Below are 25,349 nucleotides of genomic sequence, written 5' to 3'. Positions count from 1 at the left end.
TCATAATTTTGATCATAAGTTGTCCACATTATACGGTGTGTAGTGAAAATAATACGTGCTTAAAGTGGCCTCAGAATATAAGATCAAATCAAAACAAAGAATGAATTAAACTGAGCAAACAGATTCGCTCAAAATGGTCTGAAAATCGGGATTGGTCAGCTCTGATAATTTAAAGACCCTCACCCTAAGGACACAGCAAGGTATTTGACTTTTCTGACATTTCTCAGGGCATAACTCTCACACATTGTTGAATATCAATGAGTGAGGGGTGGGACACACACATTAATAAAAGGGTGATTGTTGACAATGCCCTGAGTAGGCAGAGGCATGGTTGGAATTGTGCTCCCATCTCAATGCTGCGATTAAGACACTCACTGCTTGCATATCAGCTCCGCTGCTCTAACATAACTCTCAAAGGCTAATTCTTTCTGATGGTGTATAGGAGACGACTAACCTAAAGCAAGAATCTGAACCATTAACGGTACCAGAGAGTGTGACTCCAGACTGTGGTCCAGAGGAAGAGAAAGTTCCTGAAACTGACAACGGAAACAGCGAGCCTGTGGAAAGCCAAGAGGAGAGTAACCCAGAAGAGAATCCAGTTATGAACTTCTTCAAAACCCTGGTAAGTGGCACAACTTCAGAAGTTAAGTGGCGCTTTTATACTTTTAATATTTTAATTACTTGTCGAGTGAAATTAGGCTGATTGTAAAAAATATATATATATATATATTAAGGAATTTCGGTAATCATATGTGAAAAACAAATCCACCCTTGTGCCTGTAAGTATTTCTGAAGGCTGCACAGCCAACAAAAATCAAGTTAATATGTGTTCTGATTACTGCAGACTGCCTCACTGAAGCTGAAATGTTGAGTAATTTGCTTGATAAGGTAGCAATCAGTAATAATAAATTCATCAGTGAAGAGATGCTATGTTATTTGTAAATCATCTTTTTTCTATGTAGATTTATGTAAAAGAATGTCACTCTATAAGGCGGTAAAGGTATCCATGACAAAATCTGCCTGGATGGCAGCGCCTGATGGAAAACCTACAACAAGCAGCTATTGTATTTCCTCTTCATCATGCTGTCTTTGGGATTCATGCCGTTTTAAAGAGTTACCATTGCCCTAGCCCCATGCTAATCAAGTCTTTGAACATGCGGGAATGTGGTGGCCTATTGTTCATCCCATAGTGTGAGCTCACAAGGGAGGCCTGTGCTGTTGGAAGTTGAGATTTGTGAAGATAGAGCGAGGGCAGGCCTACGCCATCTCCGGAGCACAATGGCTGTCACAATGACAGCGCATGTACTGTATGTGCCCTGTCAGGGACCTCAGTGTGCACTCTGTGGGCCTCAGTTAGCTTACCATAAAGGCCTATGTCTGCATTCGTGAATGGCTTCTGTTTCATCCAAATAATTATTTTTCTGTTCCTGTTGCATCAACGATATCCTCTGACTGAATTTTTTACACTGCGGCTTTGCTGGCACGAACATAACATAACATAACATAACATAACATAACATAACATAACACAATGCTCCGTGATGCTTACACTTTCAGCATTTGAGGAATTAGGATTTTGTTTTTCCTATTTTTTCTGCTCAAAAAATAATTGAAGACAGTTCATTTTCATTTCTTTGCTGCACAGGTGACTACCACTAAAACATCCAAAAAGGAAACCACTACGCCTGATGCCACAAAAGAGCAGGTGACCAGATGTTCCTAAAGTATTGCACATCTAATGTTGCTCTTCATTTTATTTTGGCACTTTGTTTATACCATAATTCTACTTTCAAAGCTGTGAATTCAATAATTATTGAATGCAGGCTTCTACTAGTTTAAGAAATGTACTTACAAGTTGCTGTTATATCCATTTGTGTTTCTAAGTATTCCTGACTTTTAAAAAGTACATTTTACTTATAAAGGACCATTAGATTTTTTACAGTGTGTTTACAGGACATGTACACAAGCTTTTTGCTGATCTTTGTTTGCTTTGGTTTAACTCTAACTCTTCTAACTGCTTCCTTTTTCTGTTGCAAAATAGTCCCAGAAGGAGACCCAACCAGCAGCAACCACTACTGTGAGCATACAGCCCATGAAGTGTTCTGATTTGCATTTTTGGCAGTCACATGAAATACATTTAATTCCTGCACATGGCTTATTTTACAAAATGATTCACTTTTAATAGTTGAAGTTGGAACAAAATGTAACTGCTAACCATATCTGATGTTATAGCCTGTACACTGCCATCAAATATAAGATTTTTGCTATTAAAGGTTAAAGAGTGGAGGTTTCATATGGTTTTTCCGATCCCAGTCTTCTAATAGTCCGTCTCTCTCTCTCTCTCTCTCTCTCTCTCTCTTGAATAGGTTGCACAAATATCTGAACCGCCTGCAGCACCCAAAGGAATGTCAATCCCACCACCACCTCCTCCAGAGCCACCAAAAATGGAAATCAAAGGAGAACCAACTGCCAAACCTGTAAAGCCGGTGCCAAAAGAAGAACCAAAAGCTGCTGCGAAGCAACCTGAGTCCTCAAAAGGAAAATCAGCCAAAGATACTCTGAGCAAATTCTTCCGCCCCAAGGTAACCAAACAGCTGTGACTGCAGATTGCAGATTCAATCACTATTTTAAGGGAGTCCTGTTAACTGGATGTTCCACAGCGTGCCAGATTGTAACATAGTGTGAAACATGCTGTATGTGAATTTGAGGTACTGCTAGGAGTCCACATATCCAGAGGCAAGGGTGCTTCAGCGAGTGGAGCCAAGACTGCAGCAGTGGTACAGTAGATTATCATACTCTCAAACTGACCAAGGCTCATCCTCTTACTAACTGAGCAAGAGCTGATTTGTCTGGAGGTGGCAAAAACCTGTGATTTTCCTAATAGGAGCAGCAGTTCTGTTCTTGAAAAATATGACTCTTAGGTTAAACATACAAAAATAGTGTGACCGGTGAATATTTTTTGCTGGAAAAACATCTCAGATCTAGCCAAGCCGCGCTAGACCCATGTTCTGAAGACACAAGGGTCTAGGACTGCTCGACAGGGAGGGAGGCGGGCTAAAAGGTTGTCTTTCAAATCACTCTGCAGCAATTGGGTAGGTATACAACCAATCAGTGCAACGAATAGGCTGACGTAATTCCTAGAGCACCGGCAGATTGTGGCTAAGTCCCATTAGCTTCCCAACCAGTGGAGCCAACTGGTATATTAAGGATTTGCCATATCCTGTCGGCATAAGTCCAAATATGTCTTTCTTCTCAATGAAACACTTCAGTGCCGTCCTTTGTTTATCTTTCAAGTTGGATTTTAGCTTCAAATCTTTAAGGGCTGTGGCCAAAGCCGAGTCGAAAGATAACTGTTTATTGTGCGCTGGTTGTTTCTGTCAGAATCGTCGCGCCTCTGTCGTCACTTAGTTACCCCCGCCTTCTGACTCTACACTTCATGGTGATTGGTCCGGCCAGTTTTAGGAGCATCCAGCCTCGAGCCTTATGGAGGGTAACTAGACCCACCCTGACAGAGAATTAAATTCGTTGCCGTGGGTTGTCTAGTGCGGCTAGCCCAGATAGCAAACTATGGGTGAATCAATGTTGAATCTATGTTGAGACCTAACGTCGAAATTATACAGAAAGCGCAAGGTTGATAAAGTGTTGAGTCAACGTTTGCTTACATAGATTACATGTTGGCAAACATAGATTCAACATTAATTAAACATTTACCTGTCAAACATTTTAATTAAACCAAAATACAATGTAGATTCAATGGTATCTTTTAAACACAAACTTCAATGTTGACAAAATGTTGTTGAATCAACGTTGATCCAACCATCAGTCTTCAACCGTAACCACAAGTCAACCTTCTTAACCCTAATTCAACATTGATTTAACATCTTTTGCTGTCTGGGTAAAGTGTGATTTATGGTTGAAAAGCAAACGTTGACTCAACATTTTATCAACCTTGCGCTTTCTGTATAATTTCGACGTTAGGTCTCAACATAGATTCAACATTGATTCACCCATAGTTTGCTATCTGGGAGGCTATCTCAGATCAGCACTAGTTTTTCTACTATAGTCTATAATTAGTTTATTTTTAATGAGTGATAAAGTATTAGTGAATAATGCAATCAAAATTGCAAATGGCATTTTGTGAAATAAGGTTATAGGCTTGCTTGCTAAGAATTACATGAGAGGACTGATTTCACACTCATGTATGGAAACACAACGGATGAAGTCAAAACAAAAGATTATTAACTTAGATTTAACATTAACAGTGAAGGCAGCTAATCTGGGCCTCACAAATTCACAAATACGAGCACCTCCACAGCTCCCTGATAAACACATTACATCTTGTTCCTTTAAACCGCCTGCTAATTCATCATGCCATGTAGGCTTGCCAAAAATGCACCTGGTGGCTCATCATCAAGAACAAGTTCCAGCACATTATCACAACTTGTCCTTTTTTTTCCATTTCAGTTTTTAAATGAGTTAAACAATCAAGATACGGTGTTTTAATTGCTGAGCTTTAGGTCCCAAACATGGTCCAAGAATGTGAACACAGATGATTTGGGTTACGCGAGATCAATTACATGTGTCAGCCAGAAAATCCTAAAGAACCCTCTGGTGAAAATTAAGTTTTTTTTTTTAATGTCCTATGTTGTGTTTATATGGTAGGAATACATTTTGAGCTACATAAGCAGCCATGATTGAGTATTTCTGTCTTGAAACTGCAGTGTCTGGACAACAGTCTTCAGACCTCCAGAGTTTCGTACATAACAAATTTACGGAACCAATCCTGTCAACTTGCAGGGTGGGACTTTCTGTATCATTATTCTTGTTTAGAATTGATTTCTGGTTCAAACACATATGGCTGAACTACTCCAATACTACAACTTGCCCATGTGTAGCATAGAGTAGCTTTACAGTATTTGAGCAGAGTCAGAGGTGGGCTGGTGTGCTCAAGCTGCAGCAAGCAACAGAAGGGTAGGTGGAGAGAGATGTGGGGACTTCATAGATTTGCAGATTCTCGAGAAAGGAATTTTAAGTCATTTTAAAGCAGAAAGGGATTATTCTCACAAAAAAAAATCTAACTTTGATAAACAGAGATGACATTAAAGGTTAATCGATCACTTTTTTGAAGAACATTACAGCAGGTCTGCAGGTATGGGTCTTTACGGCTAAAAGGTGTAACTGAACTTTATGAAATCTACATTCAGACAGCAATCTCTGTATGTCCCCCAGGAGTGATTCAAGGGCTGCACATCACATCTGCTGCATTTTGTTTGTTCCTTTCTTCCTTGCACAGCAGTTCACACACTGTAGTCGTGGAAATGCTGTTCGTGTTACAATTTGTGTCTACATACTTGTGTGGACCATGTCTGGAGCCTCATACATGCTGATGGCTGTAATAGTGAACTTTAATGCTCAGCTAACTAATTACTTCCTGGGTTTAGTTTCATTCTTACTCACAGACATCACAGTGGTGATCTTTTCCTCTGACTCATCTCATGGATTTGAGCTATTCCTTAACCAGTTCATAATTGTCAGCATCTATTGCCGTGCTAACGTATTAAGAATTTCATAATTACAATCGTGTTTTAGAAGTTGTGAGGACATTTCATGCTTTTTGGATCTAACTAAAAGCTAGAATCCCTCCATGAATCAAATCCCTTCCTGCAGACAATCAAGGAGGTTCCACAGCCAGTTGTAAAAGCACAGGTAAACCGACGAGTCTGCTTGATCTTCTTGGTTTCACTCAGGGAATGTTAAATCAGTGGTGTGAATGTGAATCTACCATACCTGCACAGGGTTTCAAACTTCACATGAAACCTTGTGAGAGACACATTACTGCTTCAGTAATCACCAGCCATATTGCCTGCGTTATATAACAGACAAGCTGTATATTTAGTTACAGTTCTTTCATGTTCTTGTTAATTTGCAATCTGTTCAGAATAAAAAGCAGTTTTACTCTGCAGGGGAAACCAGTGGAGGTGCCAGAGCCTGCAGTAAAAGTGCAGGTAAATGAAAAGAAAGTTCTCAATGTTGGGGTTTTGTTCTTTTTTTTTTTTAGGGAGTGGAACAGTCTTCTGATTCTCAAATCACCAGCATGTGCATAACATTTTTTATTACATGTTCTAATTCATTTGCTCAGATTGAAAATAAAGTTGAGCCTCAGGAGCCGGCAGCCGAGGTGGCACAGCCAGTTTTAGAAGTGCAGGTAAATGAGCAAGAAGTCCTCAGAAATAACAGTTTTTCATTTTTTGGCATTCTACAGGCACCTCTGAAATTATGTTGCTACAAATGTGCCAAATATTATGCTGTACCACATATAATATTTCATTCATTTCAGCTGACACATATAAAATTAGCCAAATTCCAATTTTTTGATTCGTGAACTTGTAGCAGTTTCAGCGGATTGCACTCTTCTGGAGTATATTGGACAATTTGAACCATGCCAAAAATAAGTGTAAGATTTATTGCATATTATACAGCATTTGAACTAACAGCAAAACAAATAACTTTTCCATTCCTGCAGATGGTGGATGGTTTGCCACAGCCGGTGGTAGAAGCTGAGGTAAATTAGTGGAGTTCTGCATTTTGGGAATATGCTTTTTTTTAAAACTTCTTTTCTAAGAATTAGATCACAAGATTGATACCACTATCATATCTGTTAATTAAGTGTGAGGCCACAGGCAGGAGATGGCTAAAGTAGCTCAGAATCAAGACAAGAAGTAAGGCGAAACAGCTAGCCTTGCTCTTTCTGAGAGGGACCCCTAGTAGCACTTCAAAAACGTACTATTTATCGCACTATATCTTCCACAAGTTTAAGTTTTTACACTTTGATTTTGGATTTACACAAATGAATTATAGCAAAAGCTAGGTTAGTTACTTTCATCTGCTATTAGTTATTATGCTAAGCTAAGCTAATTGTCTCTAAGCTGTAGCATCATGATGGACAGATAAAAAGTGACATCAATTTTCTTATCTGACTTTCAACAACAAAGCAAATATCATGGGACTATTTCAAAAAAATGTGTCTATTTCCTTAAAGAAGGATAATAATAATAATAATAATATTTCTTGATTTTGTGCATGATGGTGTGGGGTTCTTTCTTCTTACAGGGACCAGTTCTTACCCTAAACTCATTCTCCTTTTGACCCTGATCCTGGATATTTTCCCCCATTTACCTCCTCTTCCGTGTCACAGGTGGCAGCTCCTGCTCTCAGTCTGTCAGCTTCACTGATGACCATGCTTTTGATTCGTAAATATCTCATGGCTTTTGTTTTCGTCTTTTGCTGTTTTGATAAAAGAAGGTGGATCCCTCAAAATCTGGCACTTTGGAAGCAGCAGCAAAGCCCGAACCGCCGCCCCCCGTTCAGGAAGAAAAGAAAAAAGCTTCAAAATCGCCTTTCTTTTCCTTTTTCAAGCCCAAAGTAAGGATCTATTCACGTAAGCTTTTATAAGTTCGTACAGCCTCTGAAAATCTGTGGGTATGAATTGTGATGAAGTTATTTAACAGCGAGTAACAGATTAATGTGAATTTGAGGTACTGTTAGATCACATGACCACAAAAGTCCAGACAGCCTCCACAAGTGGAGTTCGACTCCTGAGGAAAACTACTGGACTGGTAAATACAGCAAAATTAACTCGTGAATAGATGAGCTATTAACCAGAGTAATTTCATCGATTACATCTGGAGTTAACATGCTCTAATTTCCGTGTCTTTGGCAGAACGGTTTTTCTCCATTTGCTGTTATATCTGAAAAGTATAACAACCCATCAGAGTGTATGAGATCATCCCTCATAATGTTGCACTAAGACGAACTGTGTCCTAACAGCAGATGTACATTTTAATGTCACTTCAGTCGCTGCAAAGTCAATCTGCACTTAATGAGTGAAAAAGACCAGACATTAAAAGATCTCGAACTGAAATAATTGAATTTTTTTCATACTTTTAGGCTGCTGAGCCCAAGACGGCGACTCCGACTCCACCTGCAGCAGCAGAGGCGACTCAAGCAGTCAAGGCCAAGGAGGAACCCAAAGCAGCAGCCAAGTCATCAGAGGCTGTTGTAGATAACAAGCCAGCTTCAGTGGCCTCTCAAGCTGGAGATGATGCAGCCAATGTGCCCAAAAGACTGGAGAAGAGGAACTCCATCCAGCTGTTCTTCAAAAATCTGGTACGGTTTCTCCGCGCATTGACTGCAACTTTGGGATAAGTGGCACTTTGAGAAAATGTACAACATACTTCTAATTCAGTTACAGACATTAAAGTGTCTTATGGCCCGAGGTATTCCACTATTTTTGTGCTGCCTCCACTAGATGGCAGCAGCTACTTGTTAAGTATCCAAAGGTCCTATAGAACCAAGCACATCAAAACTTAATACTACACATCTCAAATTTTAATCCATAGTTTGGTATTAGCACATTTACGGTGCATCTGTTAAACTTCACTTTGCCCTCAGTGTCACCTATTAAAGGCAAGGCTGTTTAAGGAAATGATACAAGTGAAAAAAAATTAAGCAGTGCTTTCCCAAAGTTAGATGTTGTTCGCCACAACTAGGAAAATAATTACACCTTGAAGAAGACTCGGACAAAACACCAAAAACATATCTAAAGACAATCATTTAACATTTATTCCCTTTACACTGCAGGGTCAGAAACGCCATTCTACGGACGCCGGTGTCCAGACAGAGCCAGTGACTGTTGCTCCAGCAGCTGAGAAAGCCAAATGAAACCACAACCAACCTTTCCCTGTACAGACTCCCTCACTTTCACTCAATCTTTATCTCTCTCTCTCTCTCTCTCTCTCTCTCTCATCACCCCTTCAATCTCATTGAGTTACTTTAACTGCATTCTTTTTTTGTTACTGTTTAGAAATTAAAATATGAAAAGAAAGGTTACTGGAAGGACAAAAGAAAGTGAACAGCTGTGAGAGGGAGGAGCAAGTAGGTATTTGAACTAGTGGAGATGTTAAATGGTCACATGTGACGGCGAGGTTGTTGAGATATATATATTTTTGGTCATATAAATGTCTTGACAAGTACAACAATGTGTGTGTGAAACATTTTCTACAAACAGTTAATGTGACTTCTCTCTGTTTTGCAATGTAACACGCTGAGCTTATGCAGTGTACTGTACTGTGCTTTAGGCAATTTAATTGTCTGGAAAACTTAAAAACACAGTTTCTTATAGGTTCTATTTTTAGAGTTCACACAAGGAAATTCATGCAGTGCTGGTAATGCACAGTTTAACATGAAATGATACTGAAAAGAGGACCTAAACATACATGTACAACTCTTAACGGAGCTGATATAAGGAACCATGTAGCAGATTGGACTCTTCTAACTCTGTGTCAGCTATATGTAGACTAAAGCACAGACATAACAGTTATGCGTTGGGCCGAACGGGAAATCACAATCTTTACTGTTCTGTGGGGAACTGATTGTAAATACTCACAAAAGCATCTGAGGTGGCAAAATGGTGTCGCTGTGCAAATGTGTCCTTGTGGTCCGTTTTGCAGCTGTCATAAATCACAGTCGCTTTCAATTTGAGTTCAGCACTTTGTCTCATGTCATTTAACCGAGGTCTTACGGTGTCAGTCATTTGTGTTTGGCGTATGCGCAATTAATATGATGCTTTTGTTTGCCTCTATGTATACAAAGATGTGTAACTTTGTCATATCCCGATGACAATAAACATGTTCACCAACTGTTCTGTTTTGTTCATCGGTGGAAATTTTAACGGGAGGGGTCTGGAGGAATGATCCAGTTACGACAGTGAGTTTGTGTTGTATTTTCCTGCTATTTGTGATTGTTTGATAAGTACAAACATATATTTTGCTTGAGTAAATACAACATCAGTCAACAACCTTATTAGGGGTACTAAAAAATCCTCTATGCAGGAAAAGCCCTGAATAGTATTGAGAAACTTTATCACCAACAACAGGGTGTTGCCACAAAAAAAAATGACTCAGCAAGCTTGGCAACATATTAAACATGACATTGCTTTACCACTGACATCCCAATCATTTTCACGCACACAAGTTAATGCAGAAAAGTAGCTAGTAAGGCGTGGTACGTGAGTCACGCTTTGTAATGTTGGGTGTAGTGGGAGGTACAAATTGTTCAGCCTTACTTATCTATAGTATGTATCTGTGTTGCTGACAGACAAGTGACAGTTTTGTGGCAGACGCTGGAAAGAAGAAACCGGACCCCGGTGCAGGCCATCATTTGTAGCGGTGACAGACAGACGAACGGACGAGGATCACTACTGAATATTTATTCACATTTTTAGAGTCTGTGAGACACACCTTAGAGATAAAAGATGTAGAACAAGATCTGAGGAATTGGATATTTCGGGTAAAGGAGGACCTCAAATCTTCTCCTGCGTTTATGATGTAATTTCTGTGATTGATAGCATAGTCTGCAGTCTTTGGAAGGATGTGTTTTAGATAGAAATGCCTTAGACCTACCATTCACCCACCATTAAGTGATGAGTCGCAGCCCCTCGAGGCATAACTCACACTGCTCCTTTGTTATCAATGAGACACACTCTTCTTGTATTACTGTCTATAATAGGTGTGATGATTTTAAATTGTGCATCAAAGTAATTGCCATGGCACTGAAGGAGAAAAAGTGAGGAAGTGCTTGCGCAGTTAAAGACGTGTGTTCCATTGTCTCTCCTTTCCCCTGAGGATGGTTTCAATTAAGATGCAGTGTGACGTTTTTTGCCAACAGTGACGCTTATGTGTGAAGACCTCGTTTTCATTACCAAACAAAGCATAGTGCTGATGAAAGGAGCAGATAGAAGTTTTGACTGAGTTTTAATGAGACAGAAGAAGAGAAAGCAAAACTTTTGACATGTCTGTCCTCTAATAAAAAAATAATTGGGATATTGTATGAACAAAATGCACTTACACAAATTATTTTAAAATTTAAAAAAACTGGCCACCAGTTTCCCAGTGTTTGTTTAATGCACTCATCCTTTTATGCATTTAGGCGTCTTGGCAAAGAACTGTGCAGATGACAGTAGTAGCTACATGTCCCTACATGCAGTGTGTCAGATTGAGAGCTTTTAAAAAGGGGAGGGCTTTCCTGTGCAGTTATGGAGGTAATCACATTTCAGGAGGGAGGCCCATTTGCAAGAGATTTATAGAAAGACTACTTAAATAGAAATAGTTATAAGTATTGATATAACAATGCAAAGACTGTACACACTGCACCAGATCTGCTCTGTCACCGTGCTGCTGCAGTTCATCCTAGGACAATGCATGTGACTGTGTGGAAGCCCTCAGCTCAGAGGGGGTGAAACAAGGGAGCAGTGGACAGGGAGGCCTGACAGGAGGCCTGCTGTCAGCACTAATGTGCATCACGGCAGTGCTCACGAGTAACAGGTCCGTTTTGTGGGGAAACATGGGGATGAAATCGTTCCAGCATCCAAGGAGAAGATAGAAATCAGAGATTCTGATAATTCACTAAAATTGGTGACCTACACCTTAAAAGACAGTCTCATTCATTGTAACCAAGGTTGAAACAGCAGGGCCTGCAGGTACAGCCGCTGTGTTTGTGTGTCAGGGAGCAATTCTAATGCAGATGCTCACTGGTGATTTTTAGGGGTGATTGTTACACTCTTCGGGGAATGTTGCATCCTGCTGGAGGAACAAAAGCTGTATGTAGATAGATAGATAGATAGATAGATAGATAGATAGATAGATAGATAGATAGATAGATAGATAGATAGATAGATAGATAGATAGATAGATAGATAGATAGATAGATAGATAGATAGATAGATAGATAGATAGATAGATAGATAGATAGGCATAATATAATATAATCCTTTAAATGACTACAGCTGTTTTGATGCTATTCAAACATATTGAAACTGTGTTCTAATCAGTGATATGACTAAACTTCAACTAATGAGGTGAGCTGTGAATTAAAAAAAATCTTTTAGCGTAACAAAAACCATAGTAAATTAAATATTTTGGCAATATGTTGAGCTTAAATGTTTCTATTTCCATTTTTGTCAAACGTAGACACAAGTGAATAGAAAAACAAAACAATTATGGCTGAATAACTAATCATAATATTTTGAAACTGCAATATGGTCAAGTGCATCCAAATCACAGGAGCAGCACTTTTTTTGATAAAGGTAAAATGAGTCACAACATAGCATTATAAATTAAGCATTTTGGTGCTACAGAGAAGCTCCGTCCTGCAAATTATATCCTCCAGATGAAAAGGAACATGCTTATTTAGTAAAAAAAATATATTTCTAAAATATTTTTCCAGTTGAAAAGAAATGCCAAAATGACCATTTCCTCTAAAGGACATTTTGGCCAATCATATTGCAAAAGCAACATCTGTCACAATTTCCCGAGATACGATTTTGTCCCTATTGTAAAAAACTGAACAGTTTAGGAGCATTGCCAATAAAAGAAGACATAATGTCTGTGTATGATGTGTTTAACTTGTTGCAGTAAATGAGTGACTCAGACAAACCTATGGAAAAAAACTCAAAGAAACTTGAATTTTAAATGAATCTCAGATGAAGTAAAAGATCTTCAGGACTGGACCTGAGGCCTACACTGCGTTCAGACTTAATCTGTCTAAATTTAGGTATGGCAGTTATAAAATTCCAATTTCAAAGAAAAGGTATTTATATCCCTGCACCCGCACTTCATGTCTGCCAGGGGATAAAGGTGACAGTCATCCTTATTCATTTGTTTATCCCAATTTTCATTATGAGAAAAACATATCAGACAAATAATATTGGAGGATTAATTCAAGATCTGGCAATTTTGAAACAAATGTTTAGCACCAGGAATATTATATCTTAACAGCTGAATTGTTTCCTCTTTTATTTATGAGTCTCTAGATCACTTTGTATTTGCCAGTTAATGAGCAACAAATGAGTTTCTTACTTTGTGTCCTTTGAATCTCCTGTTTTCTATGTGTGACTTTCTATGTATCACTGAGAGGTCACAGTGAAACAAAGAAAAGTCTGAGTGTCAACAGAGGTCATACAGACAGCAGGACACTGGCTGTGGAACAAAGAGACTCTTTTACCTAATTTCGCCCCAGGAAAGACGGGAAATATTTCCCAAACCAACTTAGATTGTTTGCATTATGGGACGCTTTCAGCGACAATAAAATGTGTGTGATGATCAACAACACAACAGCTGGTAGCCCTGAATAAACATTGCTGGGCTCGAGGTGAGAAAGGAGATTATATATGATCAGTGTCTTTCAGAAGCGACACCAGGATTATGAAAGAAACCGGGTTGTGAATCTGGAGGAGAACAATGCAGTCAGCTGCTCCTGACACGTCAAGACAAAAACAAGCCACTGCAGCCTTTCCCCATTCGTTGATCCACTTCTTATCAGGCTGTCTGTCTGCTCGACACAGAATAATTCATTCAAGCATTCAGTTCTTCAAAGATACTGCTGTATGTTGAAGCAGAATTAACTGCTTTCGCACAATGCCCAATGCAACAAAGTATTTTTGTAAAGAAACAATCTGAGACGACGACTTTGCGGGATTTTAGGAGAGAAACTACATTTGCATAAAGTCAAACAATAGCACAAAGTTAATTAAATCAGTTGAAAGTAAACAATGTTTGCCCACTTGTTGCTGTCATTACCACCACAGAGGAAGACTGCTAATTAAATAGCCGCAATAAATCAACGATTCCATTTCCATGCAGCTAGAGATGCATTTGTAAGGTTAAACACAAACTTCCACCACCTCCAGATAAAAGAGATTTTTTTCCTATGATTGCCTACAGCATCTCTTGGCAATTTCATCATCTTGAGGGATCATACTACTGCTCCAGATTGATAGCCTTTCACAGGGCCTTTGTGGTCACAGAACAATAGGAAATGAGCAGGGGGGCCTCGATGTGTCACATGTGGTGCCTTTGATTAACATACTAGACTTGTTTGTGTAACAGGATCTCAGGGTGAAGCAAAAAAATACTTATAACTGAATCATAAGTGCTGCAGGGGGGAGAAAAACATGAATGTAGGGCAGCCCATGTAGGTGACAGAGAGGGATGTTTTCGGTTTTAAACTCTGGCCTAAGAGCTGACAACAAGATCTCATTATATAAAAAAGATTAAATTGCTTTGGGAATATAAAACCACCTATGTCTAATCAGTTCATATGACACTGGTATCTTCTTCTGTGTTAAATAATCACATTAGTTATAAGTCTGCTTACTGAACCAGCAGATCTACTTGTGCTTTTACTATTGGTCCAACCTGTTTGGTAACAACAAAGAACAGAAAGCAACTTTTAATATATAGGTGAAACAGTAGAGAGTTTAAGGCCACAACCCTGTCCTAATGTGAGATTTGGCAAATGGAATCTCCCAGTCTTTGTTCACTGTTCCTTAGCTGGGAGTGGTTACTGATAAAGTTTTTTTTCTTCTTGCAGAAACTGGGGGAGGGAGTATGTGTCTCACAGTGAGTGTACTCTGGAGAGAGAATGAATATCTTCATTGATTGTATAATGCATAGCTTTAAGTTACCATCAGTGTGTCTTTGGATGATTTGGAGGGTGGAGGAGGGGCTGTTTCGCAAGCCTGTGGCTGCGACTGTAGGTGAATTATCTGACAAACATTCATCTCATTGGCTATTATACTACCAAATAGTGACATAAATGTAATCATTCATTTTATTTTTTATTTGATTTCATAGATTTGATTATGTGTCTCCTATAATAACAGGCTTTAAGGAGAATCCCATCTTTCTTTAACATCAAACATTTACGGACACCTCCATATACGCTCTATTGTAATGTGTATATTTAGATGGCTGCACATTGAATTGGCTATTTTTTGCCATGTTTGGCGTGGTGAAATAGGAAGAACCTGAAATTTCTCATGACTCAACAACCTGCTTCTGCAAAAAACCTCATGTAACTGTGAAAAGTTTGAGGCTCCCCTCCCCCATCTCCACATGGTAGCTGATGCATGACGTGAGAACGTGGAAGTAGAAGGGCAACACTTTTTTAAGGTGAGTTCAATGCAGCACATTGCTCATCCAACGGTTTTGTTCTGCAGCCCCTGTGGTCTCACTCCCTGTGTGTCAGCTTTATACACCGACCAGTGCAGTAAACACAGCAGAAAAAACTTAATAATAGACTGATCCACTGTATATAAATAGAACTGTAACCTGGTGTTTTTTAAAAATACAAATCGATCCCGCATGATAGTGATCCAGCTGCCGAGCCTGTCTAAGCACGCAGACAGCTCCTCGGGAGACACAAAAGCGTAACTATCACTGACAATAATCCACTTTACGTTTCATTGCTGTTGATTAGTTGAGGATGTGTGACCACGTGACCGCCCTCTGGGTTTTTGGGGGGGCGTCGTGAACGCGCTCCATCTTCCCCTCGGGAGAGTCGTGGTGGGTGGGAGCGCGCCTGAGGACTCAACAGCTGCACAGTGAAACTGAAGTAGAACAAATATGATTCAAACAATTGAATAAGGTGAGCCGCTGTCCGCCGCAGACGCGTTAGTGTGGAGCCCAGAAGCAGCTCTCACACACGCCGAGCTCAGCCAGCTCAGTCCTGACACTATCAGGACGGAAACTCTTGACTTGGTAGGTATTGTTTGGTGAGTTTCTACAGTTTGCTCGAGACAACAGAGGGGCAGTTTGCTAACATTAATGTCGTTAAAAGTGACTTCGACTCGGAGCAGACTGGGGCCGACACTCACTCGGAGACGTTAGCGTATTGTTGTGTTACTTCACTTTTAAAAAAACTGCCGTTAAACAATACAAAGCTGCGGCGTAAAGGTATTTAGCCATTCGTGGTCGTGAGAAAAAACGTTATCGTCGAGTTTGCAATTGATTTGACTCCGGTTTTGTGTAATTTTTAACGTAAAAACAACGTTTACGTGAGTGATATTGATCTGACCGACTTGAAAATAAGAAGTGAATTCCTCGTGTTCGGCTTATGATGCACATATAGAAATGTAATAGCCACTGTGTTGAATAATTAGGAGTTAGCTGGTCATTCAGAGCATCCCCTCACGTTAATAGGGAACTTGTATAACAAGGTGGCTAACGTTAATGCTGCCTCACAAAGCATGCATGGACTGTAAGGAGTCACACAGGTCATTAACGGTACGAACAGCTTCCTGTGCTCACCTGGATTCACTGCTAGCAGCTTCAATAATCACACAGAATTGCATGTAGTGAACGAAATGGGGAGCCAGTAGTTATGTTACTAATACAAATATACAGTGTATCCTTGAGAAGAACAGGCCTCATCAGCTCCATTGTCCAGTTGTCACACTACATATAGATAACATGGTAGAATTATGATTTAGGATGCTTTTAAAATAGGTTATGTTTCTTGTCAAATGGTAATACAAGTTGTTTGAAGGCCAAAAAACTCCCACTTTTTTCAACTTATACATACTTCTTTATCTTCCTGTGCTATACATGTGACAAAAAATACAGGAATTTTCACTGAGCAACTCAACAACTTCACCTTAACCACTAATAAATTAGATTTTACTTCTGAAAACTTAATTGAGTTTCGCTAAGGCATCCAAAGAGCTGTGATTTCTATAATACCAAGATGTACAGCTTCCTGTGCTCACCTGGATTCACTGCTACCAGGTGAAATAATCACACATAATCATAAATAGTGAAATAGGGAGTCAGTAGTTATGTTACAGATGCAAATATATTGTATATAATTGAAGAGAACAGGCCTCATTGTATCATCAGCTCCATTATCACACTATATATTGATGACATGAGGTAGATTAGTGTTTTAGGATGCATTTAACCTTGGTTATGTTCACTGTCAAATATCATTACAAGTCATTTTTTTTAACCTTTTACTGTTTTAAAATTCCTGTGATATATGTGCGATTAAAAGAATACAGGGATTTTCACTAGATGACCTTAACAACTCTGTTTGGAAAGAACCACGTTAGAATAATTGGAGTGCATCTGCACAGAAAAAAAAGAGAAGAGCGCAATTAACAAAAAACTTCAAAATGATTTTTTGCTTTTGGAAACTATTTTTGAGTTGCAAATCTTTCTCATATGGTGTAACACTGATAAAGGCATCCAAAATAGCTGTGTTCACTTGAATAACAAACTGGCTAATGTCGTCAGCGGTATAAAGAGCTGATTGTGCTCACCTGGATTAAATGCTGCCAGTCCAACACATCATAGCTAACGATAAATGGTAAAATGGAGCATCCGTAGTATACATATATAGCTTATCATTGACAAGAATAGGTTTCATTTACTGGAAACTAGAGTCAGGACTTCCTCTCTCATTACCTCTATCGGTCCAGTTTTAACACTTTTATATATTGTTGGCTCAATTCTTATTTTAAGGTACATTTAAAATAGGATTGTGTTCTTGATTTTCCAGAATATCCTTGATTAAAGTTGTTTGTCGGCCCTCACAATATGGAAAAAAATACATTGCGGTATTTTATTTTTCTGTGATATACATTGCATTATAAAAATACACCCATGCAACTCTATTTAGTAAGAATGAATCATTCTAGAATACTTAAGGGAGCTTTGTAATGAAGTGCACCTGAACGGAAAGAAAACAAAAAACTTCAGAATTAGTTTTGACCCAGAAAACTTTTAGAAATTTTGGACCTTTCTCGTATGGTGTAACAATGACTAAGGCATCTAACAGTGCTGAAATGGCCTTTGTTTTGTCTCCACGTCTAACTTTGCGCTCGTCATACAGAGCTTTGTAACGCTGTTTAAAATGGTCAAACAAATCAGTCATGTGGCGGCACTTTTTTATTTTTTTTGGTCCTCATCCTTTCTGTAGCCAATGTATATTATATATTGAACTTTTAATGTACATTAAAGTTTTAGGCTACACTTAAACAACACAACACTTATTTCCTTTGCTGATTTATTTGTTTATTGTTGAAATTTTAATTAGTTATTTGCTCTATGAAATTATGACGTTACAATATATTGTCTCAGCACTGACATTGAAATGTGTGTAATTAACTCAAACGCATCGTGCTACAACAGTTTTTGCTGTCTGAAACAAAGAAAAACTCATGGCTCACATTTTCTGCAAGTAATCTAGAAGAGAAGTCTGAACATTCATTCCAGTTTGGTGTTCGTTGTTTCTCTTAACTTTACAAGACCCTGAGCTTGTTGACACACAGGTAGGCTGACCACTTAAATCAAAACCACAAAGCTCCATATGAGGAGTGTCAAACCAGATCTGAATGTCATTCAGAGCCAAAAAAAATAACATATTCGGATTCCTTTGCCAGTCCTTACAAATGAGAAAGGCTTCAAAATGCCTTTTTAAAAACATGGAGATGCAGTCCCTATAAATCATCAGTTTTGTCCCGTAGCCAACAGTCAAAATGTTGATTTATATTTCCAAAAGCCCAAGACGTTGTCCTCCAATGCCTTCTTTTGTCCACAACTCAAAAGTATTCAGCGCACTTTCAGAGAGGTGGAAAAAAAAAAAACAGAAAATAGTGAAATTTCAGAAGCTGGAATTTGTATATCTCGACTTTATTTCCTTAAGCTACACAAACCAGTTAATCGATTATCAAAGTGTCAGTTCTCAACTAATTGTAGCTCTAATTTAAATGTTACAATAAACAATCATATGGTATGTTTTTGTCACTAACTTCATTTGCGTAAGCCTAAGGCCTTTAAACTCGCAGATCCAGTCGCTCCAGTCTGTTGGCATTCAAACTATAAGCATGATCTAAACATGATATGAGTTCATTGTACACGGTGAAAGTATTGCTGAGACAAAACCACAGGGAGGTTGCCTCAGTGTTAGCCAAACAAGAGATTACGCAGCAGGAGCGTAGTGTATAAATGTGCAATCTGTAAGCCAACAAGGATTATTGGATAGGCTAACTACTTAGATGAAGCATTTTGGATTATTAAGATGTGTGACTGTTGTTTAAAAAGAAAACAGCCCATAGATGGCATTTGAAGACTAATTTTTGGGTATGATTGGGAAATTAACAGCCACAAAAAACATGATATTAAAGGCTACGTGTGTTGGTATTTGAATATTGCTCCTCTCTAGCTGCAGTCAGTAGTGGCAAATATCAGTTACTTATTGTCCAAAGCAAAGTAGTTTACAAAAGAAGCTATCAAATCTGCAGAATGTCCCTACATTTATGCACCACCCCCTTTGCTGCAGATTACCCTGCTTTCATTTGGATTATTAAATGATTTTCTTGTCTTTTGACTGCTTGAACCCATACTGCGGATTAATATTGATCGTATTAAGTCTGATTTCAGTGTACCAAAGTCTGTACTTGAGTCCTTTCAAGTGTAGCTTATATCTACTGTATGCTAAGGTATACATCCTAAGAAATACAAAAAAAATGCCTGAGCAGAAAAAACATTCTTTAAGGTTTTGTCAGTGGGCCGCACAGAGGAAATGACTTGTCTGTGTAGTTGATTGCTTAAAAAGATACATTTCCTGTTTCGCTATAAAGAGAACACAATTCTCTCCGTGGTGTATTTTAAACTGATTTTATCTTTTGTTAGGTGTGCTTGCTGCTTGATCTTGTTTTGATATCGGTCAAAGCCTAAAACACTCTCCCCTTTTCAATCCAGGTTCCTAATCATCTGGACAGCAACATCAGAGGAACATGCCGACTCACTCGTTGCTGCCATTTGTGGACAGCCCAGATGGACTCGCCCAAGATATTCTTATTAGTAACAATGCAAGCATCCCAGGGCCCGGCTCTAGCATGACACCGCACACCACCTACTCAGAGAAGGCTGTTTCACAATCTGGAGGAAATGCGCCGCTGTCTTGTATGTTCTGCGATCACACTTTCACTCATCAGGATGAACTAGGGCCCCACGTGTTAACGCAGCACCCCGCCACGTTCTTTGAACCGACTGTGCTGCGGGTTGAAGCAGAGTTCAGGATCCCAGGAGAGAGGCCCCGATCGAAACCGAGCAGCCTCCCGACCGAAAAAGAGGAGGTTCATAGCTGCATTGTGTGTGGACAGATCTCACAAGATGCCAGCGAGTTGGAGGCCCACATGAGGAAGCACAAGGACTACTTTACTTACTGTTGCAATGTTTGCGGACGGCGCTTTAGAGAGCCGTGGTTCCTCAAGAACCACATGAAGATGCATGTAAAACCGGGAGCAAAAAGCAAGGCCCAGCAGGAGCAGGATGCCCCAGTCACAGTCAACGGCATCGTCCAGGAAGCTGCTTCAGAGCCTGTGGTCACCGTTTACAACATGTGCATGGTTTGTGGGTTTTTCTACCCGGACCATGACAGTTTGGTTGAACATAGTAAAATTCATAATCGAGAGGTGGAGCCTGAAAAAGACAAGAAGTTGGATGGCACTACTGAATCCCTCACTAAAAGGAAGCGTTTCTTCATGGCCTTAACCTTTTGCCTTGCTCTCCGGGAAACAGTCTGCAAGATGTGAGATCATCAAAATGGATTCCACAGCTAGATCCCTTCACCACGTATCAGGCCTGGCAACTTGCTACAAAGGGCAAGGTAGCTGTTGGGCCTAACAATACTAAAGATCTCGGCCAGGATGTTAACACAGACAATGAAGACTGTGGATCTGTCAAGGAGGAAATTAATATTTGGTCTGAGGGTGACAGAACTGTGAAAGAGGTGCTTGGGAGAGAGCTCCGGTCTCAGCAGCAGTCTGCTGCAGAAAGCCCGAACCCACAGCGAAGGTCTCTAATTCAAAAAGATAAATACAAAGAGAGGCCAACCACCTGTGAGGAATGTCAGAGAACCTTCAGGACGTACCACCAGTTAGTTCTCCACTCCAGGGTCCACAAGCGCGAGAGAGGCGGTGAGGAAAGTCCCACTTCTAGTGCTGATGGAAAACTGTCCACAGCAGGCTCACTGGAGCATGCAGAGGAGGGCTGTGAGGAGGGCTTTGAGGAAAACCTGGGATCAGGTATGTGTGGGTATCTGTACATACACGTACTTTCTCAGTTGTGATGTAAGAATTTCACAATGAACCCCAAGTGCTCCCTCTGCTGATGAGTTCTGATAACACTTGTCTTTTGTGAGTTTCTTCTGTTTTATTTCTATCCTCTATGTATTTCTGTATCTGTTCTCACAGGTGAAGATGGTTTTGATCGATCAAAGGTCAGATCAAAAGGATGCAGCTACTGTGGCAAATCATTCAGATCAAGCTATTACCTCACAGTCCATTTGAGGACTCACACAGGTATATTCCACACATTTGTTGTCAATGATTACTGGACAGGAAACTGTAAATATTATCTCCCAGTACAGTAGATCTATAACCCTTACTTGTATGTTTTAATTAATTTGTTACTGTGTCTTTCAGGTGAGAAACCGTTCAAGTGTGCTTACTGCGACTACGCTGCTGCCCAGAAGACTTCACTGAAGTATCACCTGGATCGGCGTCACAAGGACAAACCTTGTGTGGAGATCTCCAGCCGACATGTGCCTTTAGTGCCCTCCCCTAATGATAGAAAACATGAAAATCCTACCCCAAGCAGATCCAAACTCTGGGTTCCTAAAGCCAAATTGTACACCAATGGAACACCAGAGGACAGATTTGATAATGTAGATGGTAAGCTTGGCAAGCCAGGTGTCCAAGGTAACGCTGACAGTGAGAAATTAATCGCTAAGTCTGCTTACTTCCCGACTGATGATGTGCTCATAAAGCGCCCTGTACCTGTTAACCTGAAGAAGGAAAGGGAGGAGATGCAGGAAGAGAACTCTGAGGCCCCATTAAATCTGTCTTTAAAAGTGTCTCTCTCCATCCCTGCCTGTGCAGAACCCAGAAATGCATTAATTCCAATTGCCTGTTCATTTTGTGCATATAAAACCATGTACCCAGAGGTTCTGATAATGCACAAAAAGCTGTCTCATAAAGACAAATCAGACAGTACCAATCAGCGTGGATTTGGAGGCAATGTAAAACAAAAACGTTACACAGGCTGCCCGCCTGCGCTCGACGGGAAGGATGTCACCCCGCTTATGATGACTGACAGGCGCCACCCTCGTCGTACCAAGTCACCACCTCCACCACCACCAGCAAAACCACAAGAAACTACACCTGTTAACCCTCCTCATGGCCCCAAGCAGACTCCCAGCCACGCAGCCCCACGTGACCTAGTCCAGGAGACCCTGCGTTACAGACACAACACTGATTCACGTCCCAGTCAGGAATCCCCCGGGTATACAGAGCTCATGAGAAAAACCAACGCAGGGAACAAGTACATCATTGACAGAACCGGCCCTCTGGACAGAGTGGGGATCGGTGAGAGGAGTTACCCAGCAAGGAGCGGTGCCATTTGGCACTCAGATGCTGCCAGGCTTTGCCTGTCCAGCCGATTTGGGAGCCTCCCCCAGATGGATTTTGGTGAACCATCCGGCAAGAGATTAAAGTACTCTGTTCCTGCAAGGAGGGAGGCTGAGGCTGGTGAGAAGGCTGATTTTCGAGGAGCATCGGGGAATGGACCGAACAAAGTGCTTCATACAGGGAGAAGTGTGAAAACCACACCACAGGGGCCGGGTCCATCCACAGCTTCAGAGGCTTTGGGTCCTGTAAAGAACACCCCTACATCTATTGGCGGTTTGGACACAGACTGGAGCATGATGAACCTGCTGCACTCCTACACGCCTAGCGACTTGGCATCTTTCTATCACAGCACACGAGCAAACCCCAGTCACGGAGGACTGGCCAACCCCAGAGCAGGTATGTATTAGGGTAGCTGCTTCAGCTAATTATTTGGTCATTTTCTCACATCAGAGTATTCTATATTTGCATATTCTAGAAATGTGTAGAGTTAATGGTAAAGATTTTTTCTCAGGGGGCAGAATTGTGCTGTACCAACACTTACCCAGTCTACCCACCCTGCAGAGGAGAGACCCCTCACGCTCGTTCCCTAATCAGCGCTACGGCACCACTGACAAAAGTACCTAACGTTAAAAGCACCAAGGTAAAAGGATCACATATTTTGAAATACCCACAGCAAGGTTTCCTTTTTTCATTTTCAAACTCTCACTAGAATTTTTGAAAACTCATTTTACCTTGCTCTTGATATGTATTAATCAAGTCGTATCTGAAAATGTAAGAAGCCTTTCCCTGTGTTTCTGGATTTAAACTGTGCTGCTACCTTATTTTGGAGAACTTCTTGAGAAAATGTTTAATGTACAGAATTAACAAGAGAGATGGTTTGTGCTCAGTGTGTCAGCGCTCCCCTAATTTAATATTGTTTCAATAGAGGAACATTTGCGTTGTATCGACATTTCAGGGCTCAGGATTTCAGTGTACATTTATGTTCTTTTTTCGTGAAAGGAAAAGAGGACAGATCATCTCTCTTGGAAATCTAATTCCACTGGTGTGCACTGTGATGTTTCTTTCCACTCGTTGCTTAGTCTGTGTTTAACCCACACTAATGTTCAGAAATCTATGCCAGTGACCGTACAGTTTATATGTGGGATAACACAAATATATCTGTAAGTTTTCAGTACATAAAAATGTGTTAAGCTAAAACCTAAGAAAAATATGTGGGTGAAAGTGCTGCTCTGTTCACTTACCGGTGATGTCCAGGCAGTAATTACGTACTACTCTGTATCATTTTTTTTCTTCTTCTTTCTTTTCCAAAACACTGGCGGGTGGGGAGTTTCTGTCAAATAACTTGATGGCTTCGGCCCAGTAGTTTACAAACAGGCCACAGTAACAATTCCTTCTGTGTGTGTTGAAGTGTTCTACCTCATGTTGTGCTCTCGACACTTATTTTTGTAAAGCTGCTGCAGCTATCACGTCAGCTGAGCCTGTACACCCAGTTGTCCATCCAGTAGACGCAGATGTTTGGAGTCGTACTCGTGTAGGTGCATAGTGACATGTGCTGGAATGTCGCCGCATTTGTCAAACACATAAAACACAAGCTCATCCCATGACAGAACTACTGATTAAGTGTAACACAGTTTTGGTTGTGGATTTATTTCATATGCTTGTTATTTACAGTCCCACTTTTAAGCACAGTTTTGTTATTTGTCCTTTTCAACTGGCAAATGGCTATCATCTGCTTTAGTGAGGCCTCATATCTATCGGCTGTAAAATGTACCAGATTTCACGCAGTTGTCGGTGTGTGAAACGGTCATGCTGTATTATTTTATTGCTGCACATTTAGTCACTGTTCAGGAGTTTGCTTTAACTATGCAGAGTCTTGAAAGTGTTATTTTGTTTAAAGTGGCAGCAGTCGGTGTCGGCTGGTCGTCAAGTGGCCTTTTTTGGATGTCATGACTGTGCAGTTTTTGGTTAAAAAAAATTTACAAAAGCATCTATGCTGATTAATTGTTCAGTTAACTGTACACTGTGAACAAGAGTCTCAGGTTAACTCATTATATGTGATATAGTCTATTGTGTAACTTAGTGTTTTGCCAATTTGAAAGGCCTAGGTTAAGTTATTTGTTTTTGTGGGGGATTCACATTACATGTGTCCTTATGTAAAATTAAAATATTATTTTGAAATTTGTTTGACACATTTCAACAATAAAAACAGACAACAAACTCTCCTGTGTCTTTTTTTTTTACCATTCACAGTCTTTTGCTCATAGAAAATACGTAGAAAACAGATCAAGCTGCATTTTGGGAAGCACTAATTGGTACTATATGACCTGATAAACCTGTTTTTAAGTGGGAAGTACAGTGTGGCAGGCAGAGGTCACACATGCTTGTAGTTGGCTGTGGTGTAAAATAATTGGCCTTAAAACGAAGCTAATTTCTGTTTGATCATACCTGTTACAAATCTAATACACACTGAGATTTGCTGAGAGAGAACCATGCTGATAGTCATTTTCACATCTCTAAGAACAAAATGCATATATTAAGATGTGTGGATTAAAACAGGACAGAAGCTGATGTATATATTTTTAATAATATTATTTTATTAATTCACTACCATTGCCGGTATTTCTTCTCACTTACCTATTCTGGTTTTATTTAAGCTCACCTGCTTTCATTTTTATTCTTAGTAATTTATCATACTTGTCTGTTACTGCAATTCTATTAGTCACTGTGTTTATTGTCACATACAGTGCCTTGTGAAAGTATTCGGCCCCCTTGAACTTTTTAACCACATTTCAGGCTTCAAACATAAAGATATAAAATTTTAATTTTCTGTCAAGAATCAACAACAAGTGAGACACAATCGTGAAGTGGAACGAAATTTATTGGATATTTTATACTTTTTTAACAAACAAAAAACTGAAAAGTGGGGCGTGCAATATTATTCGGCCCCTTTACTTTTAGTGCAGCAAACTCACTCCAGAAGTTCAGTGAGGATCTCTGGATGATCCAATGTTGTCCTAAATGACTGATGATGATAAATAGA

General features: G+C 39.9%; 2 protein-coding genes across 10 annotated transcripts; both read left to right on the top strand.

Moving 5' to 3' along the window:
- The first annotated feature begins 286 nt into the window (after positions 1 to 286).
- bcas1 (brain enriched myelin associated protein 1) lies at positions 287 to 9,698 on the top strand. Of its 9 annotated transcripts, none has more exons than XM_051949849.1 (10): positions 288 to 622; positions 1,646 to 1,705; positions 2,042 to 2,077; positions 2,367 to 2,582; positions 2,709 to 2,777; positions 5,964 to 6,005; positions 7,303 to 7,422; positions 7,536 to 7,616; positions 7,948 to 8,166; positions 8,641 to 9,698. In XM_051949849.1, the coding sequence occupies exons 1-10, from the start codon at positions 602 to 604 to the stop codon at positions 8,719 to 8,721; spliced, it is 945 nt and encodes a 314-aa protein (XP_051805809.1). In that variant the 5' UTR covers positions 288 to 601; the 3' UTR covers positions 8,722 to 9,698. The 9 variants fall into 9 exon arrangements, with proteins under 9 accessions (XP_022045489.1, XP_051805809.1, XP_022045485.1 ...); XM_022189793.2 differs by having other exon boundaries at positions 7,300 to 7,422; XM_022189797.2 differs by lacking the exon at positions 7,536 to 7,616 and having other exon boundaries at positions 287 to 622; positions 7,300 to 7,422.
- A 5,693-nt stretch (positions 9,699 to 15,391) lies between these two features.
- Positions 15,392 to 24,527, top strand: znf217 (zinc finger protein 217). Its single transcript, XM_022189803.2, is given in 6 exon segments — positions 15,392 to 15,596; positions 19,599 to 20,366; positions 20,369 to 20,926; positions 21,095 to 21,202; positions 21,326 to 22,705; positions 22,821 to 24,527. Coding segments are annotated over 5 exon segments (2,892 nt in total). The 5' UTR covers positions 15,392 to 15,596; positions 19,599 to 19,633; the 3' UTR covers positions 22,934 to 24,527.
- The last annotated feature ends 822 nt before the right edge of the window (positions 24,528 to 25,349 follow it).

This window comes from Acanthochromis polyacanthus, chromosome 6 (genome assembly GCF_021347895.1).
Source record: "Acanthochromis polyacanthus isolate Apoly-LR-REF ecotype Palm Island chromosome 6, KAUST_Apoly_ChrSc, whole genome shotgun sequence".
Lineage (NCBI taxonomy): Eukaryota > Metazoa > Chordata > Actinopteri > Pomacentridae > Acanthochromis > Acanthochromis polyacanthus.
The sequence above is the reverse complement of the archived record's forward strand: the minus strand, read 5'-3'. Positions and strand labels throughout refer to the sequence as shown.

Bases quoted from the DNA above. Each gene is read 5' to 3' on its own strand.
- bcas1 (XM_022189793.2), top strand. From the start codon at position 602: ATGAACTTCTTCAAAACCCTG. The intron at 2,583-2,708 runs GTAACCAAACAG...TGTGAATTTGAG, and splicing joins GCAAATTCTTCCGCCCCAAG to GTACTGCTAGGAGTCCACAT. The intron at 8,167-8,640 runs GTACGGTTTCTC...TTTACACTGCAG, and splicing joins AGCTGTTCTTCAAAAATCTG to GGTCAGAAACGCCATTCTAC.